The sequence below is a fragment of the Marmota monax genome, unplaced genomic scaffold, assembly GCF_021218885.2.
Source record: "Marmota monax isolate L192 unplaced genomic scaffold, Marmota_monax_Labrador192_F-V1.1 WCK01_AAM20220418_F8-fsc00078, whole genome shotgun sequence".
Classification (NCBI taxonomy): Eukaryota; Metazoa; Chordata; class Mammalia; order Rodentia; family Sciuridae; genus Marmota; species Marmota monax.
In genome coordinates, this window is record NW_026694865.1 from 5,050,529 (window position 1) to 5,076,725 (window position 26,197).

Here is a 26,197-nt window from a genome sequence, read left to right on the forward strand (position 1 = left end):
CAGTAGGTGAGCTGGGAAAGAGGAAAATCAAACTGGATAGTATGGCAGGATAAACAGTCACTCTATTCTAATGTCATCTCCTTTTCTTTCAAAGGAGCATTGATAAGCAGGAGTGGAATTTTGTGTTTATGTTCAAACAAGAGCCCCACACATCTCCTTGCCACGGGCTGTCATCTTTATGAATGTCTTTTCCACTTCTGAATCTGCTATGACAGCAGAAACATTCTTCCCAAGGACACAGAGTCCACAGAATCTGACATTACTTTTCACCTGAAGTAATTATTACCTCAAAGAGCCAATAGAAGCATCCACATTCAAAACTATGAAATCAGTGTAAATCCACTTTAAAAGCGCCTAGTTATCCTGGCGCACATCTCAGAAAAGGCTATAAGAGGCCCCCCCATCAAAAGCACATCCACTTGTCTCAACTTTTCTGTCCCCTTCCTCAAGGGCCTTCACACTCAGATGTGTGTTCCTTATAAATGAGGCAGAATTGCTGATGCTGTGAACTATGCTCTGAATGTAATAATTAAGTTTGAGTATTTCAAGGTTACATACAAATAGTTCAAAATCCAAAATCACAGATGCCACCAAAGCTAAGCAATGAGCCCTCCTAAGTTTATTCAGCATCTTGAGGCCTTCAAAGCACATTTTCATACACTATCTTCCTCTGCACAGTACTCCTTCCAGGAAGAAACTGTCCAACCACTTAATCAGGTGTTTATCAAGTACCAACTATGGGCTGGGGATATAGCTCAGTTGGTAAAGTGCTTGCCTTGCATGTACAAGGCCCTGAGTTCAAACCCCTGCACCATTTAAAAAAAAAAAAAAAAAAAAAAGAACCAACTATGTGCCAGATACTGTTCTACATACCGAGCAAGGAATGAAGCAAAGCCTCAACCTTATTATGAAGCCCTCATAGTTGGGGGGGGGGGTGGAGTGGATAAACACTTATATGCTGTGCAACATCAGTGCTGGAATATAGAGAAAAGGGACAATGAAAGAAAACAAAGAACCTGATAGGTAGGACCTGTAGATCAACATGGTACATTCTTATCATCCCCATTTCATAGATAAGGAAACTAAGAATCAGGAAGTACAAAGGACTTGCATTTGGGAAAAAAAAAATGGTCAGGTCTTGGGAGGTTCCCTGCCCCACTACTGAAATGTCTGAAATGTCTGTTCAGAGTTCAGGCTTCTCCTCAGGGAGATTAAAAGTGTTAGGTTTTGTTTGTTTTGCAGTGCTGGGGATCAAACCCAGGACCTTGAGCATGCTGTGCAAGCATTCTATCCCTGTGTTGCAATCCCAGTCCCAAAAAGTGTAGTTTTAAAGAGCTAACAATGTGCCTTAAGCTGATGATGCAGCTCAGCAGGAAAGCCCTCCTTAGCATGCACAAGGCGCTGGATTCAATCCCCAGCACCAAAAACAAACCATGCCTCATCTTGGAAGGAGAGACAAACTACCCTAAGACCCAGTGATCCCACTTTTGAGTACATTCCACAGTGAACTCTCACAAGGATCCAAAAGGATCTGTGTTTAAGGAAGGTCATGGAAGCACTGTTTAAGGCAGCAGTGGTTGGAAACAACAATGCCTCAGTCTCACTCTAGGAGAACAAGTAAAATGTGGTACATGCACATAATTGCCTGTTCTGCAACCAAGAGAAATAACGACCTAGATACACACATAGCATCATGAATAGAGCTCAAAAACATGGTATTTGAGCCAAGCCTAGTGGCACATGCCTGTAATCCCAGCAACTCAGGAGATTCTCAAGTTCCAAGTCAACCTTAGCAACATAGTGAGACTCTGACTCAAACTAAAAAATGAAAAGGACTGGTAGAGCACAATTGGGTTCAATCCCTAGTACTGCAAAAACACAAAACAAACACACAAGGTATTTGCTCAAAAAAAAAAAAAAAAGATATAAAACTTTGGAAATGGTTATTGGTCATTGAATCAGGTTCAAATATTCCCTGTCTCCTTTGAAGAAGATCCCTGCCCACTTTGAAGGTCAGCATGGCCAAGTGATTTGCTTTGGTCAACAAAATGGAGCAAAAGTGATATGTGCCACTACTGGACAAAAACTTTAAAAACCTGAATGGGGCTCACAAAATTTCCTTCCCATGTAAGCACATTTCAGAGATAGTGCCTCCATCACCCTGGGTCCCATAGACAGAGCCTTTCACTAACCTGAAAGTGTGTTCACCTTCTAAGGTTTTGTTGTTGGTTGTTACCTCAACATAATGTAGTCTATATTGTCTGATGTCGATTTACAGGACAATAGTATTTAGTACCCCAAGTACAGAAACACAGAAAATAATACCCTCTACTTCCCAAGGGCAACAAAACAAGGGGGGGAGGAGGAGATATAAAGCCATAATTTAATACAGATAAAAATACAACCAAGCACATAAGTAGAATTATAAAGCCACAGATTAAACACCCTAAAGTAGGTAAGAGAGTATGTGGGAGAAAAAAGGAAATGGGAAGGAGGATGAGACAAAAGGGGAAAATAAAAGGAAAAATTAAAGGGCATGAAAAGATGTATTAAACACATTGCATAAATGTCCGAAATTTTGTTGATTTGATTCGTCCAACAAACATGCACATCTGGGGCTGGAGATGTGGCTCAAGCGGTAGCGCGCTCACCTGGCATGTGTGCGGCCCGGGTTCGATCCCCAGCACCACATACAAAGATGTTGTGTCCGCCAAATACTAAAAAAATAAATATTAAAAAATTCTCTCTCTCTCAAAAAAATCTTCAAAAAAAAAAAAAAAAAAAAACATGCACATCTATCACACGCCAGGTACTATTTCAAGGGCTACTTACAGAGTAGTGAATCAAAACTGGGAAGTTCTATGCTTAAAGTTTATGGTGTACAAGAAAGGTGGATATTAACAATCCCCAGTTTAAAAAAAATAGACAATAATTAAGCCTCAAAAAAATCAGGTGACAACAAAGAAGAATATACTTTAGATGAGGTAGGCTGTGAGCATCTCTGAGGAAATGACATTTAGATATTTAAGCTGAGAGGTGATAACTGCTTCCTCTCCAGTTAGGAAAGAGGGAGAGATTATTCATTCTAGGAAAAGGGAAGAGCAGGGCTGGGGTTGTGGCTCAGTGGTAGAGCACTTGCCTGGCATGCATGAGGCCCTGGGTTCAATCCTCAGTACCACATAAAAACAAAATAAAGGTATATTGTGTCCACCTACAACTAAAAAATAAATATTCAAAAAAAAGGGGAAGAGCATGTACAAAAGCCAAGAGGGAGCACAAACCTTCCCATGAAGGAAGTGAAAGAGGACCAATGTAGAGAAAGAAAGGAAGGGCAAGAAACGTGGTTAATGAGATTTGAGGCAGGCAGCTCACTCAGGGTCCTATAGCCCAATATAAGGAGTATAAATTTTATTTTATGATGGAACCAGAAAAACATTTTTTACAAAGAGGGAATAATATTATCTTATTTCTAACTTATTGCATTTAACACTTCAGATCCTAGAAATATGCTCACATATTTTTGTAGAATTTGCAAAAGAAGGATATGTTTGCATTCTTTTTGAGGATCCCCAAAACTTGCATAAAATTTAGGATCCATATAAGCAGCTTCATCTCTGAATGGGGTAAAGCAATTTTGACAATTTGTTACCAAGAGTTCTTCACTAGCAATGGATTTTTTTTCCTTCATTAATTCACATTATCTGATCATTTTAAAGTTGTGCCAGGACCTAATCACAGAAACGATGACCACAACAGAGTTCTTTCTACTGGCAACCCAAGATAGAGGAAGCTTTGCCTGAGAAATACTATCAGAGGGAAAAGGTGAAGAAGTACACAGCTTTCCTCCTCTTTAGTGCTAGGAAAAAGGGGGAACAGTCCCTGTTTATATCAGCAGCCTACACAAAGATGCCTCCTATTGTAACAACAAGGAGTCATGGAGGTACATGCAGATGCCATGGAAACTAACCTAAGGAGGGTTGTTTGTACAGAAGCACCCTAACTTACAGATCCACCACCGTGAATGGAAATTACCTTCCAATGTCTTTCAGTCTTCTCAACACTTACCAATAACAAAGGCATCATTTTTGGAAGGTTTACTACATACAAGCTCATTTAATCCTCACAACTATCCTAAGTAGGTTCTATCATTAGCCTCATTAATATGGATGATAAAAAAAAAATAAACCTAAGCCTCAGAGAGATTACTAAGACACTTGTCTCAGGTCATAAAACCACCACAAGTAACCAGAGTCAGACTTCAAATCCAGTCTGACTCCAGAGCCCAACCTTCTAACCACTATTTAGAACCTCCCAGTCCCACCCAAATTTTTCTCCTCCCAACTTCAAGGTAGTTTTTTCTTATCCTCTTTGTATCCTTTTCATGTAATTTCTTCCCCTTGCAAGAATACAGCTGTGGAGTCAACAAAATAATAACAGGTACTTCCACTCAATATCCACCTCTAAATCAAAGAGGAAAAGGATGATCAGTTCCCCAGAACCCACTGAGTCAAAACTTGTCCTGAGCTGGGTGTGGTGGCAATGCATGAAATCCAGCAACTCAGGAGCTGAGGCCAGGGGATTGTTAAATTTGAGGTCAGCCTGGAAACTTAGTGAAAATCTACCTTGAAATAAAAAGCAAAGGGCTGGGGATGTGGCTCAAGTGGTAGCGCACTCGCCTGGCATGCGTGCGGCCCAGGTTCGATCCTCAGCACCACATACAAACAAAGATGTTGTGTCCGCCGAAAACTAAAAAATAAATTTTTTTTTTAATTTTTTATTGTTGGCTGTTCAAAACATTACATAGTTCTTGATATATCATATTTCACAATTTGATTCAAGTTAAAAAATAAATATTAAAAATTCTCTCTCTCTCTCTCTCTAAAAAAAAAAAAAAAGAAAGAAAGAAAGAAAAAGCAAAAAGGGGGGACTGGGGTTCATCACTCACCCAGCATGGTTGAAGCACTGGGTTCAATCCTTAGTACCATATAAAAATAAATGAACAAAAACAAAGGTTAAAAAGAAAAAGTAAAAAGGGTTGCAGATGTAGCTCAGTGGTAGAGTACCTCTGGATTCAATCCTCTACTAAAAATTAAAACTTGTCCAGAAAACAGTGAGGATTACTGAGGAATCCCCTGCCCTGGGGGCTTTCTCTCTGTTTTAAGGGCACAAAATACTGTACACTAAAACTGAAGGATAGTTTCCAATGCAATCCATCCATATGTACAAGTCAATATCATGTAAAACAGCAACTCCAGTACTAAAAGAGCCTTAAAGGGTGGTGGGGGGGGGGGGGGTCTACTGGGAGCAAGTCTGAAAAACCTAGCAGAATTCACAGAAATCTACCACCTACTGCCCTTGTGACCATTACAGGTAAGGACAGAGTCATCAAGCCAACAGAGTCCCTCTAGGGAGAGGAAGGGAGGCTACAGAAATCACCAAAGGGCAGAAAGTCCATACCTACTCTATTCATTTCATCAGCAAGGATAAAGGTAAAAGGTTAGGACCCTTATCTTTTCTGGTTATGTCTCCAGCTAGATAGGCATCTCTCCCTCACATGGTCACGTTCTTTACTCAGGACCCAAAAAGAGTTGAGAGAGCAGGGCTGGGGCTGTAGCTCAGCGGCAGAATGCTTGCCTAGCATGCATGAGGCACTGGGTTCGATCCTCAGCACCACATAAAAATAAGCAATAAAATAAAGGCATTCTGTCCATCTACAACTATTAAAAAAAAACAGAGTTGAGAGAACTGAGAAATCCCCATGAAATAAGTGAGCCAACTGGAAACAGCGACTGAGCAACCTTGCATGTGGTTTCCATGGTCATGGTATTCACGTCAGGAGTTCAGACCCCATGGTCAAGTAAGGAAAGCCTGGGGAGTCACTGGTTAGGGGATGTTTATTTAATGAATGGTCAGATAAAGAAGAAAACCGCTTCCTTTTAGCAAGAGAGTTGCCAGGAAGAAGGCCAGGGACTGGGAGTCCCCAGAGTCAGCAAGGGAAAAGTCACATAGAAGTCTGTACACACACGCCCCCGCTGGCCATGCGGCCCACCGGCTACAAGGACCCACAGGTGTCAGGCACGAAGGTAAAGATAGGGAAGCTGATCCCAACTCAATACCCTTACCCTAAGCCGGTCTCAAAGGCACAGATGTGCCCTTAATTTTTTCCAAGACATTTGCCTCCTCGTCCCGTTACAGGCCAGAATCCCAGGGAATCTATTTAGAAAACAGCAGCGGGAGGCTAGGGGCGGTGTGCTAGCTTTCATTTTCTTGGGAGAAGACTGGTCAGTGGCCAAGACGACTGAAAAGGGGGAAAGTCGAGACTCGCTGGGTCCACTCACTGGTCTGAGTCAGGCGCGCAATCAGTGCTTAGTCACCGATACCTCGGCGGCGGGGAGTTCCTCGCCCCCTTCCAGTCCGAGCCCTACGTGACCAACCCGAGCAGAGCCCGGCGCGCAGTGCACGCTCGACTGGCGCTCGAGCGCCCCGGCCGGGCCTCCCCAGCCCGGCCCCCGCGCTCGCCGCCCACCCCGGACTTACTCCGCGGAGCTGGTCCCGTTAACCGCCGAGCCGTCGGGGGCCGGGTTCAGCTGGATGGGCGTCGGCTTCTTTTTAGGCATTTTGTACCGGGAAGGAGCTTCCAACTCCGAGGGGAAGGTGGCCCCTCTCGCTTCCTCCCTCTGCTCTAGCCGGCGCCCGCTGCGCGGGAGCAAGTCGGAGCCGCGGGCCCGAGGACTGACTTGGAGGGCGCTTCCTGCGCGGTCCCGTCAATGCCTAGGGGCCAGCGGCGGTCTCAGGGGACCCCCACCCCACCCTCCCGGAATCCGCGCGCAAGAAGCTGAAGGGCTGCCCCGCCGGCGCGGAGCGGGCTGCGTGCGCTCGGCAAGCTGGGATTCCCTCCCTCTCTCCTTCAGTCAGTGGGTCCCTCCGGCTCGGGCAGCCCCGCCGCGCGGGCAGCAGAACCTGGCTCCAGCCCTGGCCCGGGAAAGTGCAGGCGCCACCGCGCTCCTAAGAGCTCCGCGCAGCCGTCCCTCGGAGGGACTGGAGGGCGGGGGAGGGGCGGGGAAGGGGGAAGCCTCGCCCCCACCCTGGCTGCTGCGCTGTCTTCACCCCAAAATGGCTCCGCCCCATTGCCTCGCCGACGGCCAATGGAAGCAAATAACGACGGCAGATGACGCGGAAATACGTCACGGGGGCGCGGTGCGCCCGCCTGAGAGCCGTGGCGACTCAGGCTCCACGGCGCCCTCTGCTGCCTGGAGGCACCCAGATAGACCCACTGGAAAAGAGAGGTGTAGTGTCCAGACTCCTGCTTCCAGCTGTGCGTGAGATCCTCAGGGCCAGGTACCGCGGGCGTCCTCCTCTGAGAGCCTGGGGATCCTCTCCTCCCTCGGAAAAAGTTATCTTGATGGAGACGAAATTACAAAATAAGGAAAAGAACCTATTCTCTTATCAAGAGGGGCGACGTAGGAAAAAATAAAACTAATGGAGACACACCTTGCGCCGAACTGGGGGGGGGGGGGGGAGAGAGAGAGAGAGAGAGAGATTTTCCTGTTGTAATACTACCTAGTATAGAAAGGTGGGTACGCATTGCTGATGATAGTAAATCAATGCAACCTTTTTTGAGAGCAAATTGATAATTTTTAAAGCCTGAAAAAACTATCAGGCCTGGACTTGGGAGGCTGAGGTAGGAGGATTGAAAGTTCCAGGCTAGCCTCAACAACTTAGCAAACCCCTGTCTCATAAATAAATAATTTAAAAATCCTGACATGATGGTGCACGCCTGTAATCGCAACAACTCGTGAAGCTACTGCAGGAAGATGGCAAGTTTGAGGCCAGCCTGGTAAACTTAGACCTTATCTCAAAAAAAGGCAGGGGGTGATGCTGGAGATGGAGCTCACTGGTAGTGCAATCCTGGGTTCAGGAAGGGTGGGGTGCGGGAGGGACATTAGGTGCAGAACAAAATAAGGCCGGTGCGAGGATGCCCGCCTGTAATCCCAGCGCTCGGGAGTCAGGTGGATCGCGAGTTCAAAGCTAGCCTCAGCAATTTAGCAAGGCACTTAGCAACTCAGCAAAACTCTGTATCTAAATATAATATTTTTAAAAGGCTGGGGCTTGATGCGGTGGAACACGCCTGTAATCCCAACTGCTCGGGAGGCTGAGGTAGGAGGATGGCGAGTTCAAAGCCAGCCTCAGCAAAAGTGAGGCACTAAGCCACTCAGTGAGACCCTGTCTCTAAATAAAATACAAAATAGGGCTGGGGATGTGGCTTAGTGGTCGAGTGTCCCTGAGTTCAATCCCCGGTACCACGCGGGGGGGGGGGGGTTATTTGGGATGTGGCTCAGTGGTTAAGCCCCCTGGGTTCAATCCCTGGTATCAAAAACAAAAAAACAAAACAAAAGAAAAAACACAACAAAGTAAGATGTGCGCGTGGAAGTCCAAAGCCAAGTGTCAGCCACCTGGCAGGTAAGGAGGCTATAGAAATCTGAGAAGGTGAAGAGGGCTTGCATGTTTAGGGAAGCCGCTCTACACTGGTATTCTAGCCCTAGAGCCCAAATGGGAAGAGCAAGGCAATCAAGCTGGGGAGGCCTGGCAGCTTTAGATGGGAGATTTGTTACATCATTATGATTGATCAAATAACTAGATAAATATCAAGCATGATGGAGCCAGTTTTCTCACTGTGGGAGAATTAAATACAGCCAGATGCCATGGTGCAAGACTGTAATCCCAGAAACTCCTGAGGCTAAGACAGGAGAATCACAGGTTCAGTGCCACCCTTAGCAACTTAACAAGGCCCCAACCAACTTAACAAGACCCTGTTTCAAAATTCAAAATATAAAAGGGTTTGGGGATGTGACACAGTGGTTAAGCACCTCTGGGTTAAATCCCCTGTAACCACCCCTGACCAAATACAAGTCAGAAAACTGTTATATTTGAATTGGAGATATCAGTGTAACTTTTAGTTTTTGCCACAAGAAAGTGATACTTTTTTTTTGGGGGGGGGGGGGGACTGGGAATTGAACCCAGAAGGGCTTAACCACTAACCCACGTCCCCAGCCCTTTTTAATATTCTATTTAGAGACAGGGTCTGAGTTGCTTAAGGCCTCTATAAGTTGCTGAGGCTGGCTTTGAACTTGCCATCCTCCTGCCTCAGCCTCCTGAGCCACTGGGATTACAGGCAGACACCACTGCGCCCTAGTAATACTACTTTTTTATGCAAAGTTCAAAACTGGCAAAACTCATCTCTGGTGATAGAAGTTGGTGTAGTACTTATTTTCTAGGCGGGTGCAACAGGAAGGTGAAAGGAAATGACTTTCAAGGGCACTGGTCCCATTACAATCCATGCACTTTTCTGTCTGTGTGGTATCCTTTAGTAAAACAATTTCTAGAAAAAGGGAAATTCTTTGGAAAAAAATTTTTTGTGTGTGATACTCAGGATCAAACTAAAAAACATTTGTTTTTACTTTTTGGTGTTACTGGGGATTAAACCCAGTGACACTGAACCACTGAGCTATATACATCTCCAGCCCTTTTTAGTTTTTATTTTGAGACAGAGTCTTGTTAAGTTGCCCAGACTGACCTGCAACTTAACATCTTACAGCCTGAGCCTCTCAAATTGCTGGAATCATGGACATGTGCCACTGTACATTTTTTTTTAATCCTAAAAAGTAGGCGAATTGACCCAAATATAGTTTTATTCTGTTTTGTTTTTTACATTGAAAGAATAATATAGGCCTTTCTCAAACGCTTTGTGTCTTCTAAGTATTTTATAATTTTCATTTCAAATGTTGTGTTTTTAAAATATTAGTATCAGCTTATGTGGGAGGGGAGAGCCAGAAAAGAACTTAAAAGGGGGCTGGGGATGTGGCTCAAGCGGTAGCGCGCTCGCCTGGCATGCGTGTGGCCTGGTTCGATCCTCAGTACCACATACAAACAAAGATGTTGTGTCCACCGAAAAACTAAAAAAAATATATATATTAAAAAATTCTCTCTCTCTCTCTCTCTCTCTCAAAAAAAAAAAAAAAAGAACTTAAAAGGTAATAAAAACTGCTAGTCGCGGTGGTGCACACCTACAATCCTAGGGGCTCAGAAGGCAGAGGCCAGAGGATCGAAAGTTCAAAGCTGGCCTCAGCAACTTAGTGTGGCCCTAAACAACTCAGCAAGATCCTGTCTCTAAATAAAATACAAAAAAGGGGGCGGTGGGGATGTGGCTCAGTGGTTAAGTGCCCCCAAGTTCAATCCTCAGTACCAAAAAAAAAAAAAGGTAATAAAAACCATTCATGATATACTACTCAATGATAATCTGGTTATATGACTCCTGTGTTCATCTGCAACTGTATTGAATACAGTTGGTATTATAGAATCAGTTTTTTTATATAATCAGTTTATGAGTTTTATTTTAGAGGCAAGTCCATATTTGTCCCCTTACAAATTAAGATTCTTTTATTCTCATGCTATGAAAAGTTCAGTGGGGAAATTCAAAACTAAAACACTTCTGAGTATTGCAAACAGAAGTTATTCCATATGAAAAGTTCCACCTTCCCCCCCGCCCTTTTTTTTGGTTTTTAATCTTTACTACCACATGTTCCTACACTCTAATGAGAGAGTTCTGGTTCTGGCTCTTTATCAATTTTTTTTTTTTTTTTTTTTTTTTTTGGTGTTTGAGATTGAACCCAGGGCCTTGTGCATGCAAGGCAAGTACCCTACCAACTGAGCTATGTCCCCAGCCCCTATCAGATGATCAAATGTTTTTACTATCTTTAGTTCCCTTTGCCTAAAACTCATTCTGTTCATGTGAAGCTATTTATTAAATTTTTTAAATAATTAGGAGGTGAGGAATGTAACCCATTGTCTGGATTTTTAAGTTCATGGGTTTGGCAGCTGTTCCTGTTGAGTAACTGAGTAGAGTCAAGTGTGAAGGTTAACACCAGGGTCCCTCCCCCTCGGAGGAGATGCATCCGCTTCCTCAGTCTTGATGTCAGATATTCCGATGGCAATGAAACCACTGGGTTATTTTGGGAACCACTTTTAATGGTGACTTGCCCTTCATTTAAAGGAAAAGATGCCTCCACAAGGGTGGAGGATGATGCAATTTTAGGTGCTATCTAAGGATGTGGCTTAAACCAGACAGGATGTGAGATCCAAAACCTATGCTTTTGGAGGGTGGGGGTAGGTACTTCACCCTGGCTTCACAGATGTAGTACTGTGTTATTTTGATTTTTACCCTTGGGTAGCACAGTGAAAGAAGATACACTTGGGACTCACCAGTTTCCTAGAGAGTAGCTATGGAGAAGGAAATCTGACTTCCTTTGGAGTCAGTCTAGGATCCAGATCCCGGATATTCTTATTCTCAGTCTGGTGTAAGATTAAACAAATCTCAATTTTCTTTCCTAAGGCATTCATTTAAATGCTTGTTGTCATTGATCTTTTCTAAATTCCTCTTGCTAGGTGCAGTAGTGCATGCCTGTAATCCCAGCGACCTTGGAAGCTGAAACAGGAGATATCAATAATTCTAGGCTAGCCTCAGCAATTTAGCTATGTCCTAAGCAGTATAGTGAGATTCTGTATTAAAATTAAAAAATAAAAAGAGCTTTCAATATAGCTCAGTCCTAAAGCACCTCTGAGTTCAATCCCCAGTGCCCTCCCCCCAAAATAAATAAATATTCTTCTTCTTAATGATTTCTTTACTCAATGGAAAATTCCTGCAGCATCCTTCTCCTGTCAGGTATATTGTGAAGATTACAGGCAAGAAATTTAAAATAAGTGACCACTTGAGCTTTAGTGATCTGAAGCTGTGATCAGATAATATGGGACTTACACAGGCAGAGTCATCAGAAAGTCTGATTATACATCTTTCTATAATTTGTTCTTGCTCAGAGGCAGATCAACTTATAGAGACCTGAGAATTTGCCTGAAAAGAATTTTGTTTCCAATAATAAAACATGTATGACACATAGTCCTGGGTTTATATGTATTTTAAGGTATTATAAACTATAATTACTGGTACATCTTTGTGTTTTGTAGTTTTATATACTCCCAGGGAGCAAGGAATCTCTTCTCCACAATGTGCCAGGTTGTTGTAATTGTACAGCCTCATAAAATATAAAGTATTATGTTTTGTCATTAGATTACTGCTGAACCATAAGGCTATTTACCTTCGCTCCTTTCTATGCTTTCTCTGAATAGGTAGACCTTTGTAACTAGATCCTAGACTGACATCTGATATGAGGCTTTTGCACTTGGACAATGGGAGACTGAGTTCATTTTTGAATTTTAGAACTAGATTATAGAGGTCCTGGTGCCCAATCAGCTCACTTTATAATTGTGAAAACAGCCTCTCAGGGTATGATGGTGTCCTCCAGGGTCACATAGCTACTGAGAGGTAAAAGAGGGATATCTTCTGAGTCCCTGTGATCTTTTAGCTGGATTCAGTAGGACCAGCACTCAGGAAACCAAGGTGGGAGGATCACTTGAGCCCATGAGTTTGAGACCATCCTGGGAACTTAGCAAGAAAATAAAGTCTGTTATGTTGCCAAATAGTAGATAGGTAAAATTAATTTTGTTAGACAGTCATAAAGTGGATTTGTTTGGTGGTGATATTTTCAATTATAAAGACACTAAAGCAGGTGCTGGTGATAGTTCAGACCTGTAATTCCAGCTACCAAGGAATCTAAAGCAGGAGGATCAAAAATTCAAGGTCTTCCTGGGCAACTTAGCAAGACCCTACCTCAAAATAAAAAATTAGAAAGACTTTGGATTTAGCTCAGTGGTAGAGTGCTTGCCTAGCATGTGCAAGGCCCTAGGTTTGATCCCCAGTACTGAGGGGAAAAAAAAAAATGACACTAAATATCTTATAATATCATAAATAACAAAGATTATTTTTCCTTTCCTCCAGTTTTTTTTTGAGAATTTTTAATATTTATTTTCCAGTTTTCAGCGGACACAACATCTTTGTTTGTATGTGGTGCTGAGGATCGAACCCGGGCTGCACGCATGCCAGGCGAGCGCGCTACCGCTTGAGCCACATCCTCAGCCCTTCCTCCAGTTTTAATACCTTCAATTTCAACTGATATCATACCATATTTTATATAAATTCAATAGATTTTAATTTATCATACTTTATAATTCTTTTAAGCTTTATAAATTTGAGGCCAAATTTAGAAATTGACAAACCTAAATATCATTCAAATTTAATTCCTAAAATATCTCCCCCCACTTCTGTCTCTTTCTCTCTCTTGATGTTGCTAGTGATTGAATCCAGGCAGGGCCTTGTACATGCTAAGCACGTCCTTTACCATTGAGCTACTTCTCCAGCCCCTGTAAAACTCTTTTTTTAGAAAGTAATTTCATATAATATCCATCATGCTTATAGTTCAAATTTAGGACTTTATTTAGAAAAATAATCACAGATGTGCAATGGGGATGTTTGTTTCGGCATTTGTTTCATAAAAATAAAATGTAAACACAAATCAATGTATCTTTTTCCTTTGGGAAACTATAACAATTTGTTGATATTGGTTTCTTTGAAAGAAAGACTTGCTAAGTGGGAAGAGGATCTTTTTCTTTTCATTTTATATACCTTTTTTTGTATTTTATTTTTCTGTCTAGTTACATATATTACTTTATTTTACTTTATTCAAAACAACAAGAAGCCAGGGTATTTATAAAAAAATTTTTTTTGGTTGTAGATGGACTCAATACCTTTATTTTATTTATTTTTATGTGGTGCTGAGGATTGAACCCAGTGCCTCACAACCCCAAATAAATATATTTTTTTTATCTTGGGGATTGAATCTATGGCCTTGCTATAAACTATAATTGAGCTACATCCCAGCCCTAAAGTGTACATTTTGAATAGTTTTGACATACGCAAATAAACCATCATGACAATTAGTATAATGAACGTATCAATTATCCCCAATAGTGTCCTTATATGCCCGTCTTGAAACTCTTTCTCATCTGTCCCTTCTCCCACTATAGTTTGCATTTTGTAGAATTTTATGTAAATGGAATTGTTAAATATATCCCCCCTTTGGATTTTTTTTGGGGGGTCTGACTTCTTTCACTTGCACTTTTAAGATTCACCTATGTTGGGGCTGGGGTTGGGGCTCAGTGGTAGAGTGCTCATTTAGCATGTGAGAGGCCCTGAGTTCGATCCTCAGCACCATATAAAAATAAACAAAATAAAAGGTATTCTGTCGAATTACAACTAAAAAATAATTTTTTAAAAAAGTACCTTTATGGTACTTTAAAAAAAAAAGATTCACCCATGTTGTTGTATATATCAGTTGACTCACTGATTGCAAATACTATGTCATTTTATGGATATATCACAATTTATTACTCTTTTTAAAAATTTTTTTAGTTGTAGATAGACACAATACCTTTATTTATTTTATTTTATTTTTATGTTGTGCTGAGAATGGAACCCAGTGCTTCACACATGCTAGGCAAGCACTCTACCACTGAACCAGAACCCCAGCCCTTGTTACCTTTTGATAGATATTTGGGTTCCCCAACACCTGCTTTTTTGGATATTACAAACAGAAGTGCTATAGACATCTGGTACAAGTCTTTATCTGTGTACAAATCATTTCTTTTATATAGGTAACTTAAGAGTAAAAGCCTGGGTCATATAGTAGTTATATGTTTAACTTTTTAAGAAACTTCCAAACTATTTTCTTAAGTGTTTAAACTCTGTTACATTCCTATCAGTACCCAAGGAGAGTTCCATTTGTTCTACATCCTTGTCAATATTTGGTAGGATCAGTCTTTTTAAACTTTAAACTTTGTGTAGTTGTGTCTCGTTGTAGTTTAATTTATATGTCCTTACTGACTAATGATATTCAGACTATTTTTGTGCTTGTTTGACATACAGATATCTTCTTTGGCAAAGTGAATGTTTAGAATTTTTTTGCCATTTTAAATTTTTTGTCTATTATGGTGTTATAAGAATTCTTATATTCTCCAGATACAAGTCCTTTGTCAGGCATATATTTGCAATGATTCTTTTCTTGCCTATTAGTTTGCCTCTTCATTTTCTTTAAAGAACAATTTTTTTTTAATATTAGAGATTTAACCCAGGGGTACTTTACCACTGAGCTGCATCCCCAGTCTGTTTTGTTTTTTTTAGTTTGAGACAGGGTCTCACTAAGATGCTTAGGGCCTCACTAAATTGCTGAGGCTGGCCTCAACTTGTCATCCTCCTGCCTCAGCCTCCCCAGTTGTTGAGATTACAGGCAAGAACTGACCATTGCACCTGTTTTGTTTTGTTTTAATCAGTCTCCATAGAGACTGTCAAAAATTGCCTAGGCTGACTATATTTCAAGTTGTCATAGCATAGTATTGGGAAAAGTTTTCAATAGCAATAATCATACCTCAGATAAATTTCATAGGCTACAATACTGCCTCTGTGCAAAGCTAACCTTTAAATCTTTAGTAATACTCCTTCCTTGTGAAAATGCTTAGGGATAGCTCCCCAGCTCCCTCACCTGGTAAGAATGTTCTTTTCAAACATTTGAACAAAAGACATTTCAAAATTGTGAGAGTTTATAAAAACCTAAAGTTTTTTTTTTCAAATATTTTTCAGAATTGCAAAATAACTTACCTTTACTATTGAGGATATAGTATAAGTAATTTAAAAAGTGAGACATGAAATCAAACGGTGCTGGTCTTCTTATGCTGCATAGTTGAGTGCTTTCTTTCTTTTTTTTTTTTTTAATTTTGAGACAGCATCTTGCTAAGTTGCTTAGGGCCTCACTAAGTTTCTGAGGCTGACTTTGACCTTGTGATCCTCCTGCCTCAGCTTCCTGACCTCCTGGGATCACAGGTGTATGCCACTATGCCCAGTGGGAATGCTTTCTTATTACCCTTCTTTTCCATCAAATTATAGTTGGATGAGCCAAGCATGGTGGTACATGCCTGTACCTACTCAGAGGCTGAGGCAGAAGGATCTCCTGAGCTGGGAGATCCAGCAGAGCAACATAGCCAGATCCCTTCTCAAAACAACACAACCATTTCAGTTGGATCACATTGTATTTGGATGGAGATGAGAACAATTTACTGCTTTAATATATGGCATTAAAGTCCTCTGTGGAAGTGAAATATTCTAGTTGGGAAGAATACTGTATTTTAATAAGTCCTTTAAGTTGGTAAGCACCTGTTTACATTGCTTCTTAGTTCAACCTGAGGGTGTTAGCCAGCTTCAAGCTTAAGAAAACTGGGGAACATGGTCTACACAACAGAAGACATGGGAAGGAAGGAGAAAAATAGGGAAGGTAACATTAGGATGAAGGCTTTAGCCAGGTACAGCAGGCCGCATGGTGGAAGATAATTCCAGTGGCTGGAAAGGCTGAGGCAGGAGGATTTCAGGTTCAAAGCCAGCCTCAGCAATTTAGGCTGTAGGCAACCTAGTGAGACCCTGTCTTAAAATAAAATATAAAAAAAAGGCTGGGGATATGGTTCAGTGGTTAAGTGGCCCTGAGTTCAATCCCTGGTACCAAAAAAAAAAAAAAAAAGAAGCAGTCTTGATCAAGTACCATGTAACTCTCTCCCCATGAAAACTACAGGAGTAATTTTATTGTTGAAATTGGAGAAAGGGCCTACAGGCCTACGTTGAATGTTTTAGAACAGTAATAAGATGTGAGATTGAGCAACTCAGAGGCCCATATAATCATGAAAACCCATCTCACTGTGAACTTACAGGAATCTTGGGAAGGTGCTGGGGATAAGACTCAGAGGTAGAGCAGTTGCCTAGCATGTATGAGGACATGGGTTTAATCCCCAGGATCACAAAAAGTAAGAGAGAAAGAAGGGAAGGAGGTGGGGGGACGAATAAATAAATAAATTTTGGGAGAGACACAGGCAGTGAAAGTGAAAATGATCAGTGTTAAATCAACTGTATTTGAACTATGAAGAATAGAGAGACTGTAGCTGAAATCCTGGGCATTTGCATGATTCTAAAATAGTACAGTCTCCAGTATCAAAATTTAAACCTTTAGGCTGCGGTTGTGGCTCAGTGGTAGAGCACTCACCTCGCAAGTGTGAGGCCCTGGCTTCCATCCTCAGCACCACATAAAAGTAAATAAAAAATAAAGATATTGTGTCCATCTACAACTAAAAAAAAAAATTTAAGCACTCTACCCTTTTTGTTTGTTTGTTTGTTTAAGAGATGGGGTCTCATTATGTTGCATAGCTTGATTCAAATTTCTGTGCTCTAATTGTCCTTCCACCTCAGCCTCCCAAGGAGCTGGGATTGCAGGTGTGAGCCACCAAGACAGTCTACAATCTGCAATTGTATTTTTTTTTTGGCTTACTTGCTCCAGTGCTTGCCTAGAATCAAACCTCAAGCACCATCCAGAGCTCAAATTCAGTTAAGTTTCCACCTTAACCCTGTCTCCTTCCGTAGTCATTTCTCCATTCAGCTCAGATCCAGTTCAGTGGTTAAGTTGCTTTCTGCAAAAACTTCAAGTCCATGTCTCTTTTATTTTTCATTGTGCTTTCTTGAGAAAACCTCAACTCTGGAGTGACCTGGTTTTATCTTCTTTGACTCTTCCTATCACAAAACTGTCACACCTGCATCTAAACTTATTGTCCTTCATATTAAGAGACAGGTAGGGGCTGTGGTTGTGGCTCAGCGGTAAACGCTTGGCTAGCCTATGTGAGACACTGGGTTTGATTTCAGCACAAAATACATAAAAATAAACAAATAAATAAAAGTATTAAAAAATTTTAAAAAAGAGTGAAGTAATTCACCCTCCAATCAAAGGCTATCCCTTCTGCTTGTGACTTAAATCATTCTCTCCTATTTTCTCAAGTTTTTGCTCCTTTAATTAACATATATGTTACATGTATAAGAATGTGTGTGTGTCTATACACACACAAACACACATCAGGCATGGTGGCACACACTGTCCCACCCATCTTGGGAAGCTGATGTAGGAGGATGGCAAGTTCCAGGCCAACCTGGAAAACTTTGTGATATCCTGTTCCAAAATAAAATTTTATGGAGGGCTGGGGATTTAGCTCAGTGGTAGAGAGCAGCTAGTTTCAATCCCCAGTACCAAGGGGAAAAAAGAATGCTCAAAAGTAACACTGTTCATGGTTGCAAAACAACTGGAAACATTCCAAATGTTCTTCAATGAGAGAATGCTTAAATAAACTGTAGTGATTCAAAAATAGAATAGTATACAGCAGTGAAAATTTTCTGAACTACAGTTATCTGAAACAATGTGAAAGAATCACAGAACAAAATATAGAGTAAGACAAGCAAGCCCAACAGACTGCATATAGTTTTAATTTTTATAAAGCCCCCAAACCGTATTAAAATTGTTTATATTTTGGGCCCATATGTATATGCTAAAACTATTTTTTCGGGGAGTGGGGATACCAGGGATTAAACTCAGGGGCACTCAACTATTAAGCTACAGCCCCAGCCCTATTTTGCATTTTATTTAGAGACAGGGTCTCACAGAGTTGCTTAGTGCCTTGCCATTGCTGAGGCTGGCTTTGAAGTCACAATCCTCCTGTCTTAGCTTCCCAAGATGCTGGGATTACAGGTGTTCACCACCGTGCCCAGCTCTAAAACTATTTTTAAAAAGAATGGTAAATATAAAATTCAAAATAGGAGTGATCTCAGTAAGCTGGAGGATTCAGGAGAATGGGAAATAAACTCATATATGGAACATATAGACCAATTCTTAGAATGGATATTAGATTCACAGTTTTTATTATGACATGTGAAAACATGTTTTATATGTATCCAATATTATATTAAAATAATATTTAATATGAGGATGTATTAACAAAAGAATACATGATGTGATCTCTCTGTTTAAAATAGTTGTCCCTGGGTTGGGCTGTAGCTCCATGGCAGAATGCTTGCCTAGCATGTGTGAGGGACTGGGTTCAATCCTTAGCACTACATAAAAATAAATAAAATAATAAAATAATTATTTTTAAAAAAATAGCTATCCTGTATGGGCACAGTGGTACACACCTATAATCCCAGCAACTCAAGAGGCTGAGGCAGGAGGGTTGCAAGTTCTAAGCCAGCTTTAGCAACTTAGACTCTTAAGCAATTTAGCAAGACCCTGTTTCAAAACGCTAGGGATGTAGATCAATGGTAAAGTGCTAAGGATTGAACCCACCAAAAACATAGCTATCCCAATTTTATTTTTCTCAGTATCAGTTAATTATGTCATATCCCAATTTTATTTTCCATTTTCCCAACACAAGTTATTTCAATCCCCTCCCCTCCTCCCTCTCTCCCTCCCCCCCCCCCCCTCCAGGGTCTCACTAAATTGCTTAGGGCCTCACTAAGTTGCTGATACTGACTTTGAACTTACAACCCTCCTGTCTCAGCCTCCCAAGTCACTGGGATTACAGGTGTGCACCACCATGTCCAATCCCTTTTTTTTATTTTTTGAGACAGGATCTTGATAAATTGTCCAGGTTGGCCTGGGACTTGGAATCCTCCTGCCTCAGCCTCCAGAGTTGCTGGGATTACAGATATGCACCACCACACCTACAAAAGTTAATTATTTCTTTATACTTCTGTTATCTTAAAACAACTGTCTATCCATCTATTTAAATCCTACTTAATTCCAAGATACAGCTCAAGTTCCAGATCTTTCCAAAAGTCTTCCCTGACAACTCTTGTTCATTTTTCTTTCTTCAGAACATCCATAGCACTTATTTATTTATTTATTTGGTACTGGGGATTGAACTCACAGTGCTCAACCACTGAGCCACATCTCCAGCTCTTTTTTTGTGTTTTATTTTGAAACAGGGTCTCATTGAACCCTGAGCAGGGTTCACTGCTTAGGGCCTCGCTAAATTACTGAGCCTGGCTTCGAACTCATGATCCTGCTGCCTCAGCTTCCTAAGGCACTAAGATATAGGTGTGCACCACTGTGCCTGGGTTGTAGCACTTATCAATCTATTATTTCCAAATTAATCAACATTTAATTATATGTTGTCTTAATTATAATCAGTCAGTGTGTTTTAGTTAGGATCCACAGTTGCAAATAACAGAATCTAGTCTCATTTCTAGTTTAAACAGAAAATATATTTATTAAAGGATCCAGATGTCTCCTAGAATCTATGAGTGTGCAGAAAAAAGGCTCAGTAGCTATATAGGACTAATACCAAAATTATATTGTTCTGCTATTCTAATGTTGATCTTGTTGATGCCACCATGGGGTGCAAGTAGATCTCCCACTCTCGCTGCTGACACTAGACACTGAACATGACCTCTAACACCTCTTGCCCTACTATTTTTGGATGCTGGTTATTGTATCACAATGAAATTCCAAGTAGTGCCTCCATCTTCACTCCATCTCTCTTCTGACTTGAAATCTCATGCAGTTGAGAGACCAGAGTATACAGTATACATCTGACACATGGAGCCCTGGGAAGGTGAGTTTTTCTCTTTTGTCTCGGGAATGAACTCATAAAATAATGGGCATCCCTAGACATTTTCCATGTGTTCAAAGGTTATCTTACTTTACCAATTTAACTGTAAGCTTATTAACAGAAAAGACACTGTTTTATTACAAAAATAGAATGCTCAGTCAATACCTGTTGATTTTTACTTTAGGCTTTAGTATTCTTCATTAAAATAATACCTTTGGGGTCATTTAATCTATACCTTGTATATTACAAAAGACCAGACTCAAAACAATAAAGTGAATTGATCAGGCTTTTAGTTATTAGTAGAGCCAATATTGTGGTTTGAAGATAAGTTCTTAGGTTCCCAAAGGTATAAATCGGTTTACAGTGACAAAATAAGTCTTATGCTGAGAATTACTTGTGTACATTCTTATTAAAATACTAAGTATCATATGCTTCATATTTTTGCAAATGGTAAATTTGCAAAATTAATGTATTCATTTTTTTCAATCTTGTTATTTATGGTCATTTGCTAGTTGTGCCTGACATCGTTTCACCCCTCTTCCACAGTTGTAGAAATCCTGTGTTCCTACTGGGCATGTGGCCAACAAGAATAAAGATTACATTCCTATCATCCCTTACACCTAGGTGTGACCATGTGATTGATTACATTCTGGATAATAGGAGTAACCAGAATTGTATGCAGCTTCTGGGAAATGTTCTGAAAATGTGGGGCCATCTCAATCTTTTTTCCTCTTTCCTATTGACCAGAATATAGTTGGAACTTGGCAAGTGAGAGCTCTTGGACAGAGCTTGAGAGACAAACTTGAGAGAGGAATGATTGCATGGTAAGGAGATAGGGGACTGGATTCTAAAAACATGGAGCCCAATGCTGACTGTGGATTTACTACCTTAAGACTTCTTATATGGGAAAGACAAAATTCGATCTTGTTTATTAGAATTTTAGTTTATTTAGCTTATTTTCTTTTTCTTTCCCTTTTGCTTCCTGTAATTTGCAGTTGAGTTGATCCTAATTTGTAAACCCTGCCTTGTCACCTTGGTTGCTAATGCCACTGCAGACCTGCCTAGGTGATATCATCACAATTTTGATTTGTCACACACAAGTCAGGGGGGCAAGGGTAGCCATATTTTTGAGACAGAGTCCTCAAGTACACAGCAGACCATTATCTCCAGCCAGCTCAGTGTTTACCTAAGTGAGGAGTCCAGATAAAACCAGCCAATCAAGTGATCTTCCTTAAATACAAACAAATCTATCAAATATGTTATGCTGATTATCTTTGTAACAAAGTTATAAACTGGTAAAAATCTCAAGCGTTAAAGAAGCTATTGTAAACAATTTTAAAATCACTTTATTTTAATAAAACTGAAAATTGCCACTTTAGTTTCATTGATTCTAATGAAAATCAAAGTTATACCATATGTGGACAATGATGATTTATATTTGTAACTGAAATATTTCTGTCTCTGTTTATACTAAAACAACCCCCCCCCCAAAAAAAAAAACACAAAAAACCCCCAAAACAGCAATCAACAAGACCTGAAGATTTTGCTTTTTTTTCCTTCAAGGTACTGTTTCGGGAAACAGACTGATCTGGAAGCAGCAAGCAGCACTCAGAGAGGAGAATCTAAATGTTCTATCATGCCAGCAGGCCCAGAGGAAAACGAAACTCCAAATTCTGAGCCCTGATTCACAGTGTCTACATTTATAGGTTGTTTGGCATCATTTTAGACCCATCCTATCATTGGAGCTTTTTCCTCTTAAAAAAAAGAAAAAGAAAAAAAGCCCTAATTTATGCAACTGGCAGCCTGGTGCAGGGTCTCTAACATACAGCTTGCTTACAGAAACAGGTAAGAAGAAAGGGCTCTTTTCACAGGCTTCTTTTACATTTCAAGAGTGCAGTCCGGCTCCTAAGGCAGTTATTTATAACCCAAAAGGTAGGGACTCATGGTTAATTATGCTTCCCAGAGAAAGGCTAGGGGGTAGGGAGGACAAAACTGACCCTTTCCTCAGGCATTGGTTTATGACCATAACTTTTTTTTTTAACCAGGGATTTAATCCAGTGGCGCTTAACCTCTAAGCCACATCCAAGCCCTTTTTATATATTTTATTAGAGCCAGGGCCTTGATAAGATGCTGAGGCTGGGTTTGAAATCATGATCCTCCTGCCTCAGCCTCTGGAGTCACTGGGATAACAGGCGTGTGCCACTGGACCTAACTCATTTTTTAAAAATATATTTTTAGTTGTAGACAGACACAATACCTTTATTTTATTTATTTATTTATCTTTATGTGGTGTTGAGGATTGAACCCAGTGCTTCACACGTTAGGCAAGAGCTCCACCACGGAGCTACAGCCCCAGCCCACCATCACAACCAGGTCTGGTTTTGCCATCACAGTGTAACAAAAAACTCGGTCCCTGTCCCTAATGCAATCAACGCCAATTTAATAATGAGGACACCGTTTTGAGCAAAAAAGGAAAAAAGTTTATTGCTTTGTTAGCAAAGGAGAAACACAGAGGACTCCAGTTCCAAAGGTTGTGACTCTTGATCAGGAAGTACTGGAGGGTTTTAAAGGAACCTTTCAAGGATTACCTTCCAGGTGTGCTATGGTAGGGAATCCTAAGGGGGGGTCTCAGGGTACCCTAAAGGCGTGTTAGGATTCACTTGTTAATTTGGGAGATATTCACTTCCCAGATCCTCTGTAGGCATCTCCTTCTTGTAGTGGGTGTGTACAAGGGCAATTAACTTGGGGAAGAAAAGATAACACTTCTCCCTAATCTTGTTAGGGATGGGGGAAGAGCAGAGAGGAGAGGAAAAAAAAAAAAAACTTTTAAAAAAAACTTGGGTCAGGTTGTGGCTCAGTGGTAGAGTGCTTGCCTAGCTTGCATGAGGCACTGAATTCGATCCGAGGCACCACATTAAAAAACAAAACAAAACAAAACAAATGAAGGCATTGTGTCCATCTACAACTAAAAAAAATATTAAAAATAAATAAGCCTTAGAGCAATAAGGGGTACATTCAGAAGGTGAGAGGGAGCTTTTAGAGCCAGGGCCTTGATAAGTTGCTGAGGCTGGGTTTGTTACAATATTACTAGGGATTGAACCCAGGATTTGTGGGCTAACCAAATGCTCTACCACTGAGCTATATCCCCAGTCTGAGACTTTCCCCCACTAGTGATTGAACCCAGGGGCATTTTTAAAAAAAATATTTTTTTAGATGTTGATGGACCTTTATTTTATTCATTTATTTATATGTAGTGCTGATAATCAAAGCCTCACACATGCTAGACAAGTGCTCGACCAGCAGCTTGTGGCTACAACTCCAACCCAAGGGGGGCACTTTTACTACTGAGCTGCATCCCCAGTTATCTAAATTTTCTTTTTTAATATTTATTTTTATTTTTCAGTTTTCGGCAGACACAACATCTTTGTTTGTATGTGGTGCTGAGGATCGAACCCAGGCCGAACGCATGCCAGGCAAGCGCGCTACCGCTTGAGCCACATCCCCAGCCCAGTTATCTAAATTTTATTTTGAAACATCATCTTGCTAAATTGCCTAAGCTGTCCTCAAACTTGTGATCTTCCTGCCTCAGCTTCCCAAATAGCTGAGATTACAGGTGTGTGCCACTGTGCTTAGCAAGAATTTTTTTTTTTTTTTTAATGTGGGATGTAATTCATGGTCTTTTGGTTTTAAAAGATTTACCTCACTTCTTTTCTTCCAAACCACATCTTGAAAGCCTATCTAGATCTGTGGTAGACTTGGTTCCCTGTTTGCCAGAAAAACTTGCACATTCAGTACTCAATGTTTGATCTTTTGATAGTTTTCATTTTTCTTTTTTAACCCTATTCAGTTTTGTTTGTTTTTGATCCCAGGGATTGAAACCAGGGGTGCTTAACCACTGAGCAACAGCCCCAACTCTTTTTATCTAAAAAAAAAAATATTAATTTTTATTTTTTACTAGGGATTTAATCCAGGGTATATAACACTGAGTCTCATCTCCAGTTCTTTTTATTTTGAGACAGGGTTTCAATAAGTTGTTTAGGGCTTCACTAAATTGCTGAGTCTGGCCTTGAACTTGCCATCCTCCTGCTCAGCCTCCCCAGTTGCTGGGATTATAGGTGTGCACCATTGTACTAGGCCCCTATTTACTTTTTAAACCTTAAATTGTTTTAAAAGACTTTTTATTTTTATTTATTTTTTTGGTTATAGTTGGACACAATACCTTTATTTTTATTTATTTATTTATATGTGGTGCTAAGGATCGAACCCAGGGCCTCACACATGCTGGGCAAGTGCTCTACCACTGAGCCACAACTCCAGCCCCTTAAAAGATTTTTAATGACTTGTACTTTAGGAATATTTTTGGTGAAACTGATAAAGAAAAGATAGTTCTGTTTTTTTGTTGTTTGCAGTGCTGGGGTTTGAACCCAGGGTCTCAAATGGGCCTGGGTCAGCACCCTACTACAAAGCTACATCCCCAGCCCCTAGTCTTCATATAAGGAAAAAAAGACAATCTGGATTTGGCAATACCAATTATTTACAGGTGTGATCATTTATTCACATGGGTCTACAATTACTTAACAAAATCTTGACATTTCCTAAGAGTAAAGCATTCTAAAAATGGTGTGGCTATGGGCTGGGGATGTGGCTCAAGCTGTAGCACGCTCGCCGGGCATGCGTGCGGCCCGGGTTCGGTCCTCACCACCACATACAAACAAAGATGTTGTGTCTGCCGAAAATAAATATTAAAAAAAAAAAAATTCTCCTTTCTCTCAAAAAAAAAAAAAAAAAAAAATTTGTGGCTAATGATAGATACTGTTAATGCCTCACAACTGGAAGTAGGTACTATTTATTAATACTGTAATGAGGAAACTGAAGCACAAAGGTCACCAACCAGAAAATGATGGGCCTGAGTTCATACTCTGAGTATACTTTCAGTTCTTGTTTTGTTTTGGGAGAGTGTATAACTTTTTAACTTCTCATAGTGCTTTCACATTTATTTGATTAAACAAAAAGTGTATAATACAGATATATCTGGATAATAAAGAGTGTATTTCTTGCCAGGCATGGTGGCACACGCCTGTAATCTCAGGGGCTAGGAGAGGCTAAGGCAGGATTAGGAGGATTAGGATTTCAAAGCCAGCCTCAGCAATGGGCAAGGTGCTTAGCAACTGAGTGAGACCCTGTCTCAATAAAATACAAAATAGGGCTGGGAATGTGGCTCAGTGATTGTGTGCCTGAGTTCAATTCCTGGTACCAAAAAAACAAAAAACAAAAAACAAAAAACAGGTGCTAAGCAACTCAGTGAGATCCTGTCTCCAAATAAAATACAAAATAGGAGCTGGTGATATAGCTCACTTGGTAGAGTGCTTACCTGGCATGCACAAGGCCCTGGGTTCAATCTCCAGCACCACAAAAATGAATAAAATACAAAATTGGGCTGGAAATGGGGCTCAGTGGTCAAATACCCTTGAGTTCAATCCCTGGTAACCCCCACCTCCAAAATGAGAAAGTTTTGGGCTGGGGATATAGCTCAGTTGGTAGAGTGCTTGCCTTGCACGCACAAGGCCGTGGTTTCAATCCCCCAGCCCCCCACCACACACACAAAATACAAAATAGGGTTGGGGACCCAGCTCAGTGGTCCCCAGCATCAACAGCAAAGAAAATTGCTGCCTCAGCCATTTGTACTGAAGTTGAGACATTTGTTTCAAACTGATGCTAATTTTGTTAATTTATATTAATTTGCATATATTTTTATGGAAAAATAAAGCAAAAATGTGCATACACATTT

The 26,197-nt window shown here is 40.7% G+C and overlaps 1 protein-coding gene and 1 non-coding gene across 2 annotated transcripts in view; both read right to left on the reverse strand.

Moving 5' to 3' along the window:
• Positions 1 to 7,063, reverse strand: part of Map2k1 (mitogen-activated protein kinase kinase 1) — a 77,269-nt gene extending 70,206 nt beyond the window's left edge. The window contains exon 1 of the mRNA XM_046426478.2: positions 6,538 to 7,063. Coding sequence (XP_046282434.1) covers positions 6,538 to 6,617 — 80 coding nt within the window. The 5' untranslated portion in view covers positions 6,618 to 7,063. The remainder of the gene's footprint in view (positions 1 to 6,537) is intronic.
• Positions 7,064 to 15,276: 8,213 nt separating this feature from the next.
• On the reverse strand, positions 15,277 to 15,416 carry LOC124080698 (U4 spliceosomal RNA). Its single transcript, XR_006847777.1, has one exon. It is a non-coding gene; the product is annotated as a U4 spliceosomal RNA (small nuclear RNA).
• Positions 15,417 to 26,197: the final 10,781 nt, after the last annotated feature.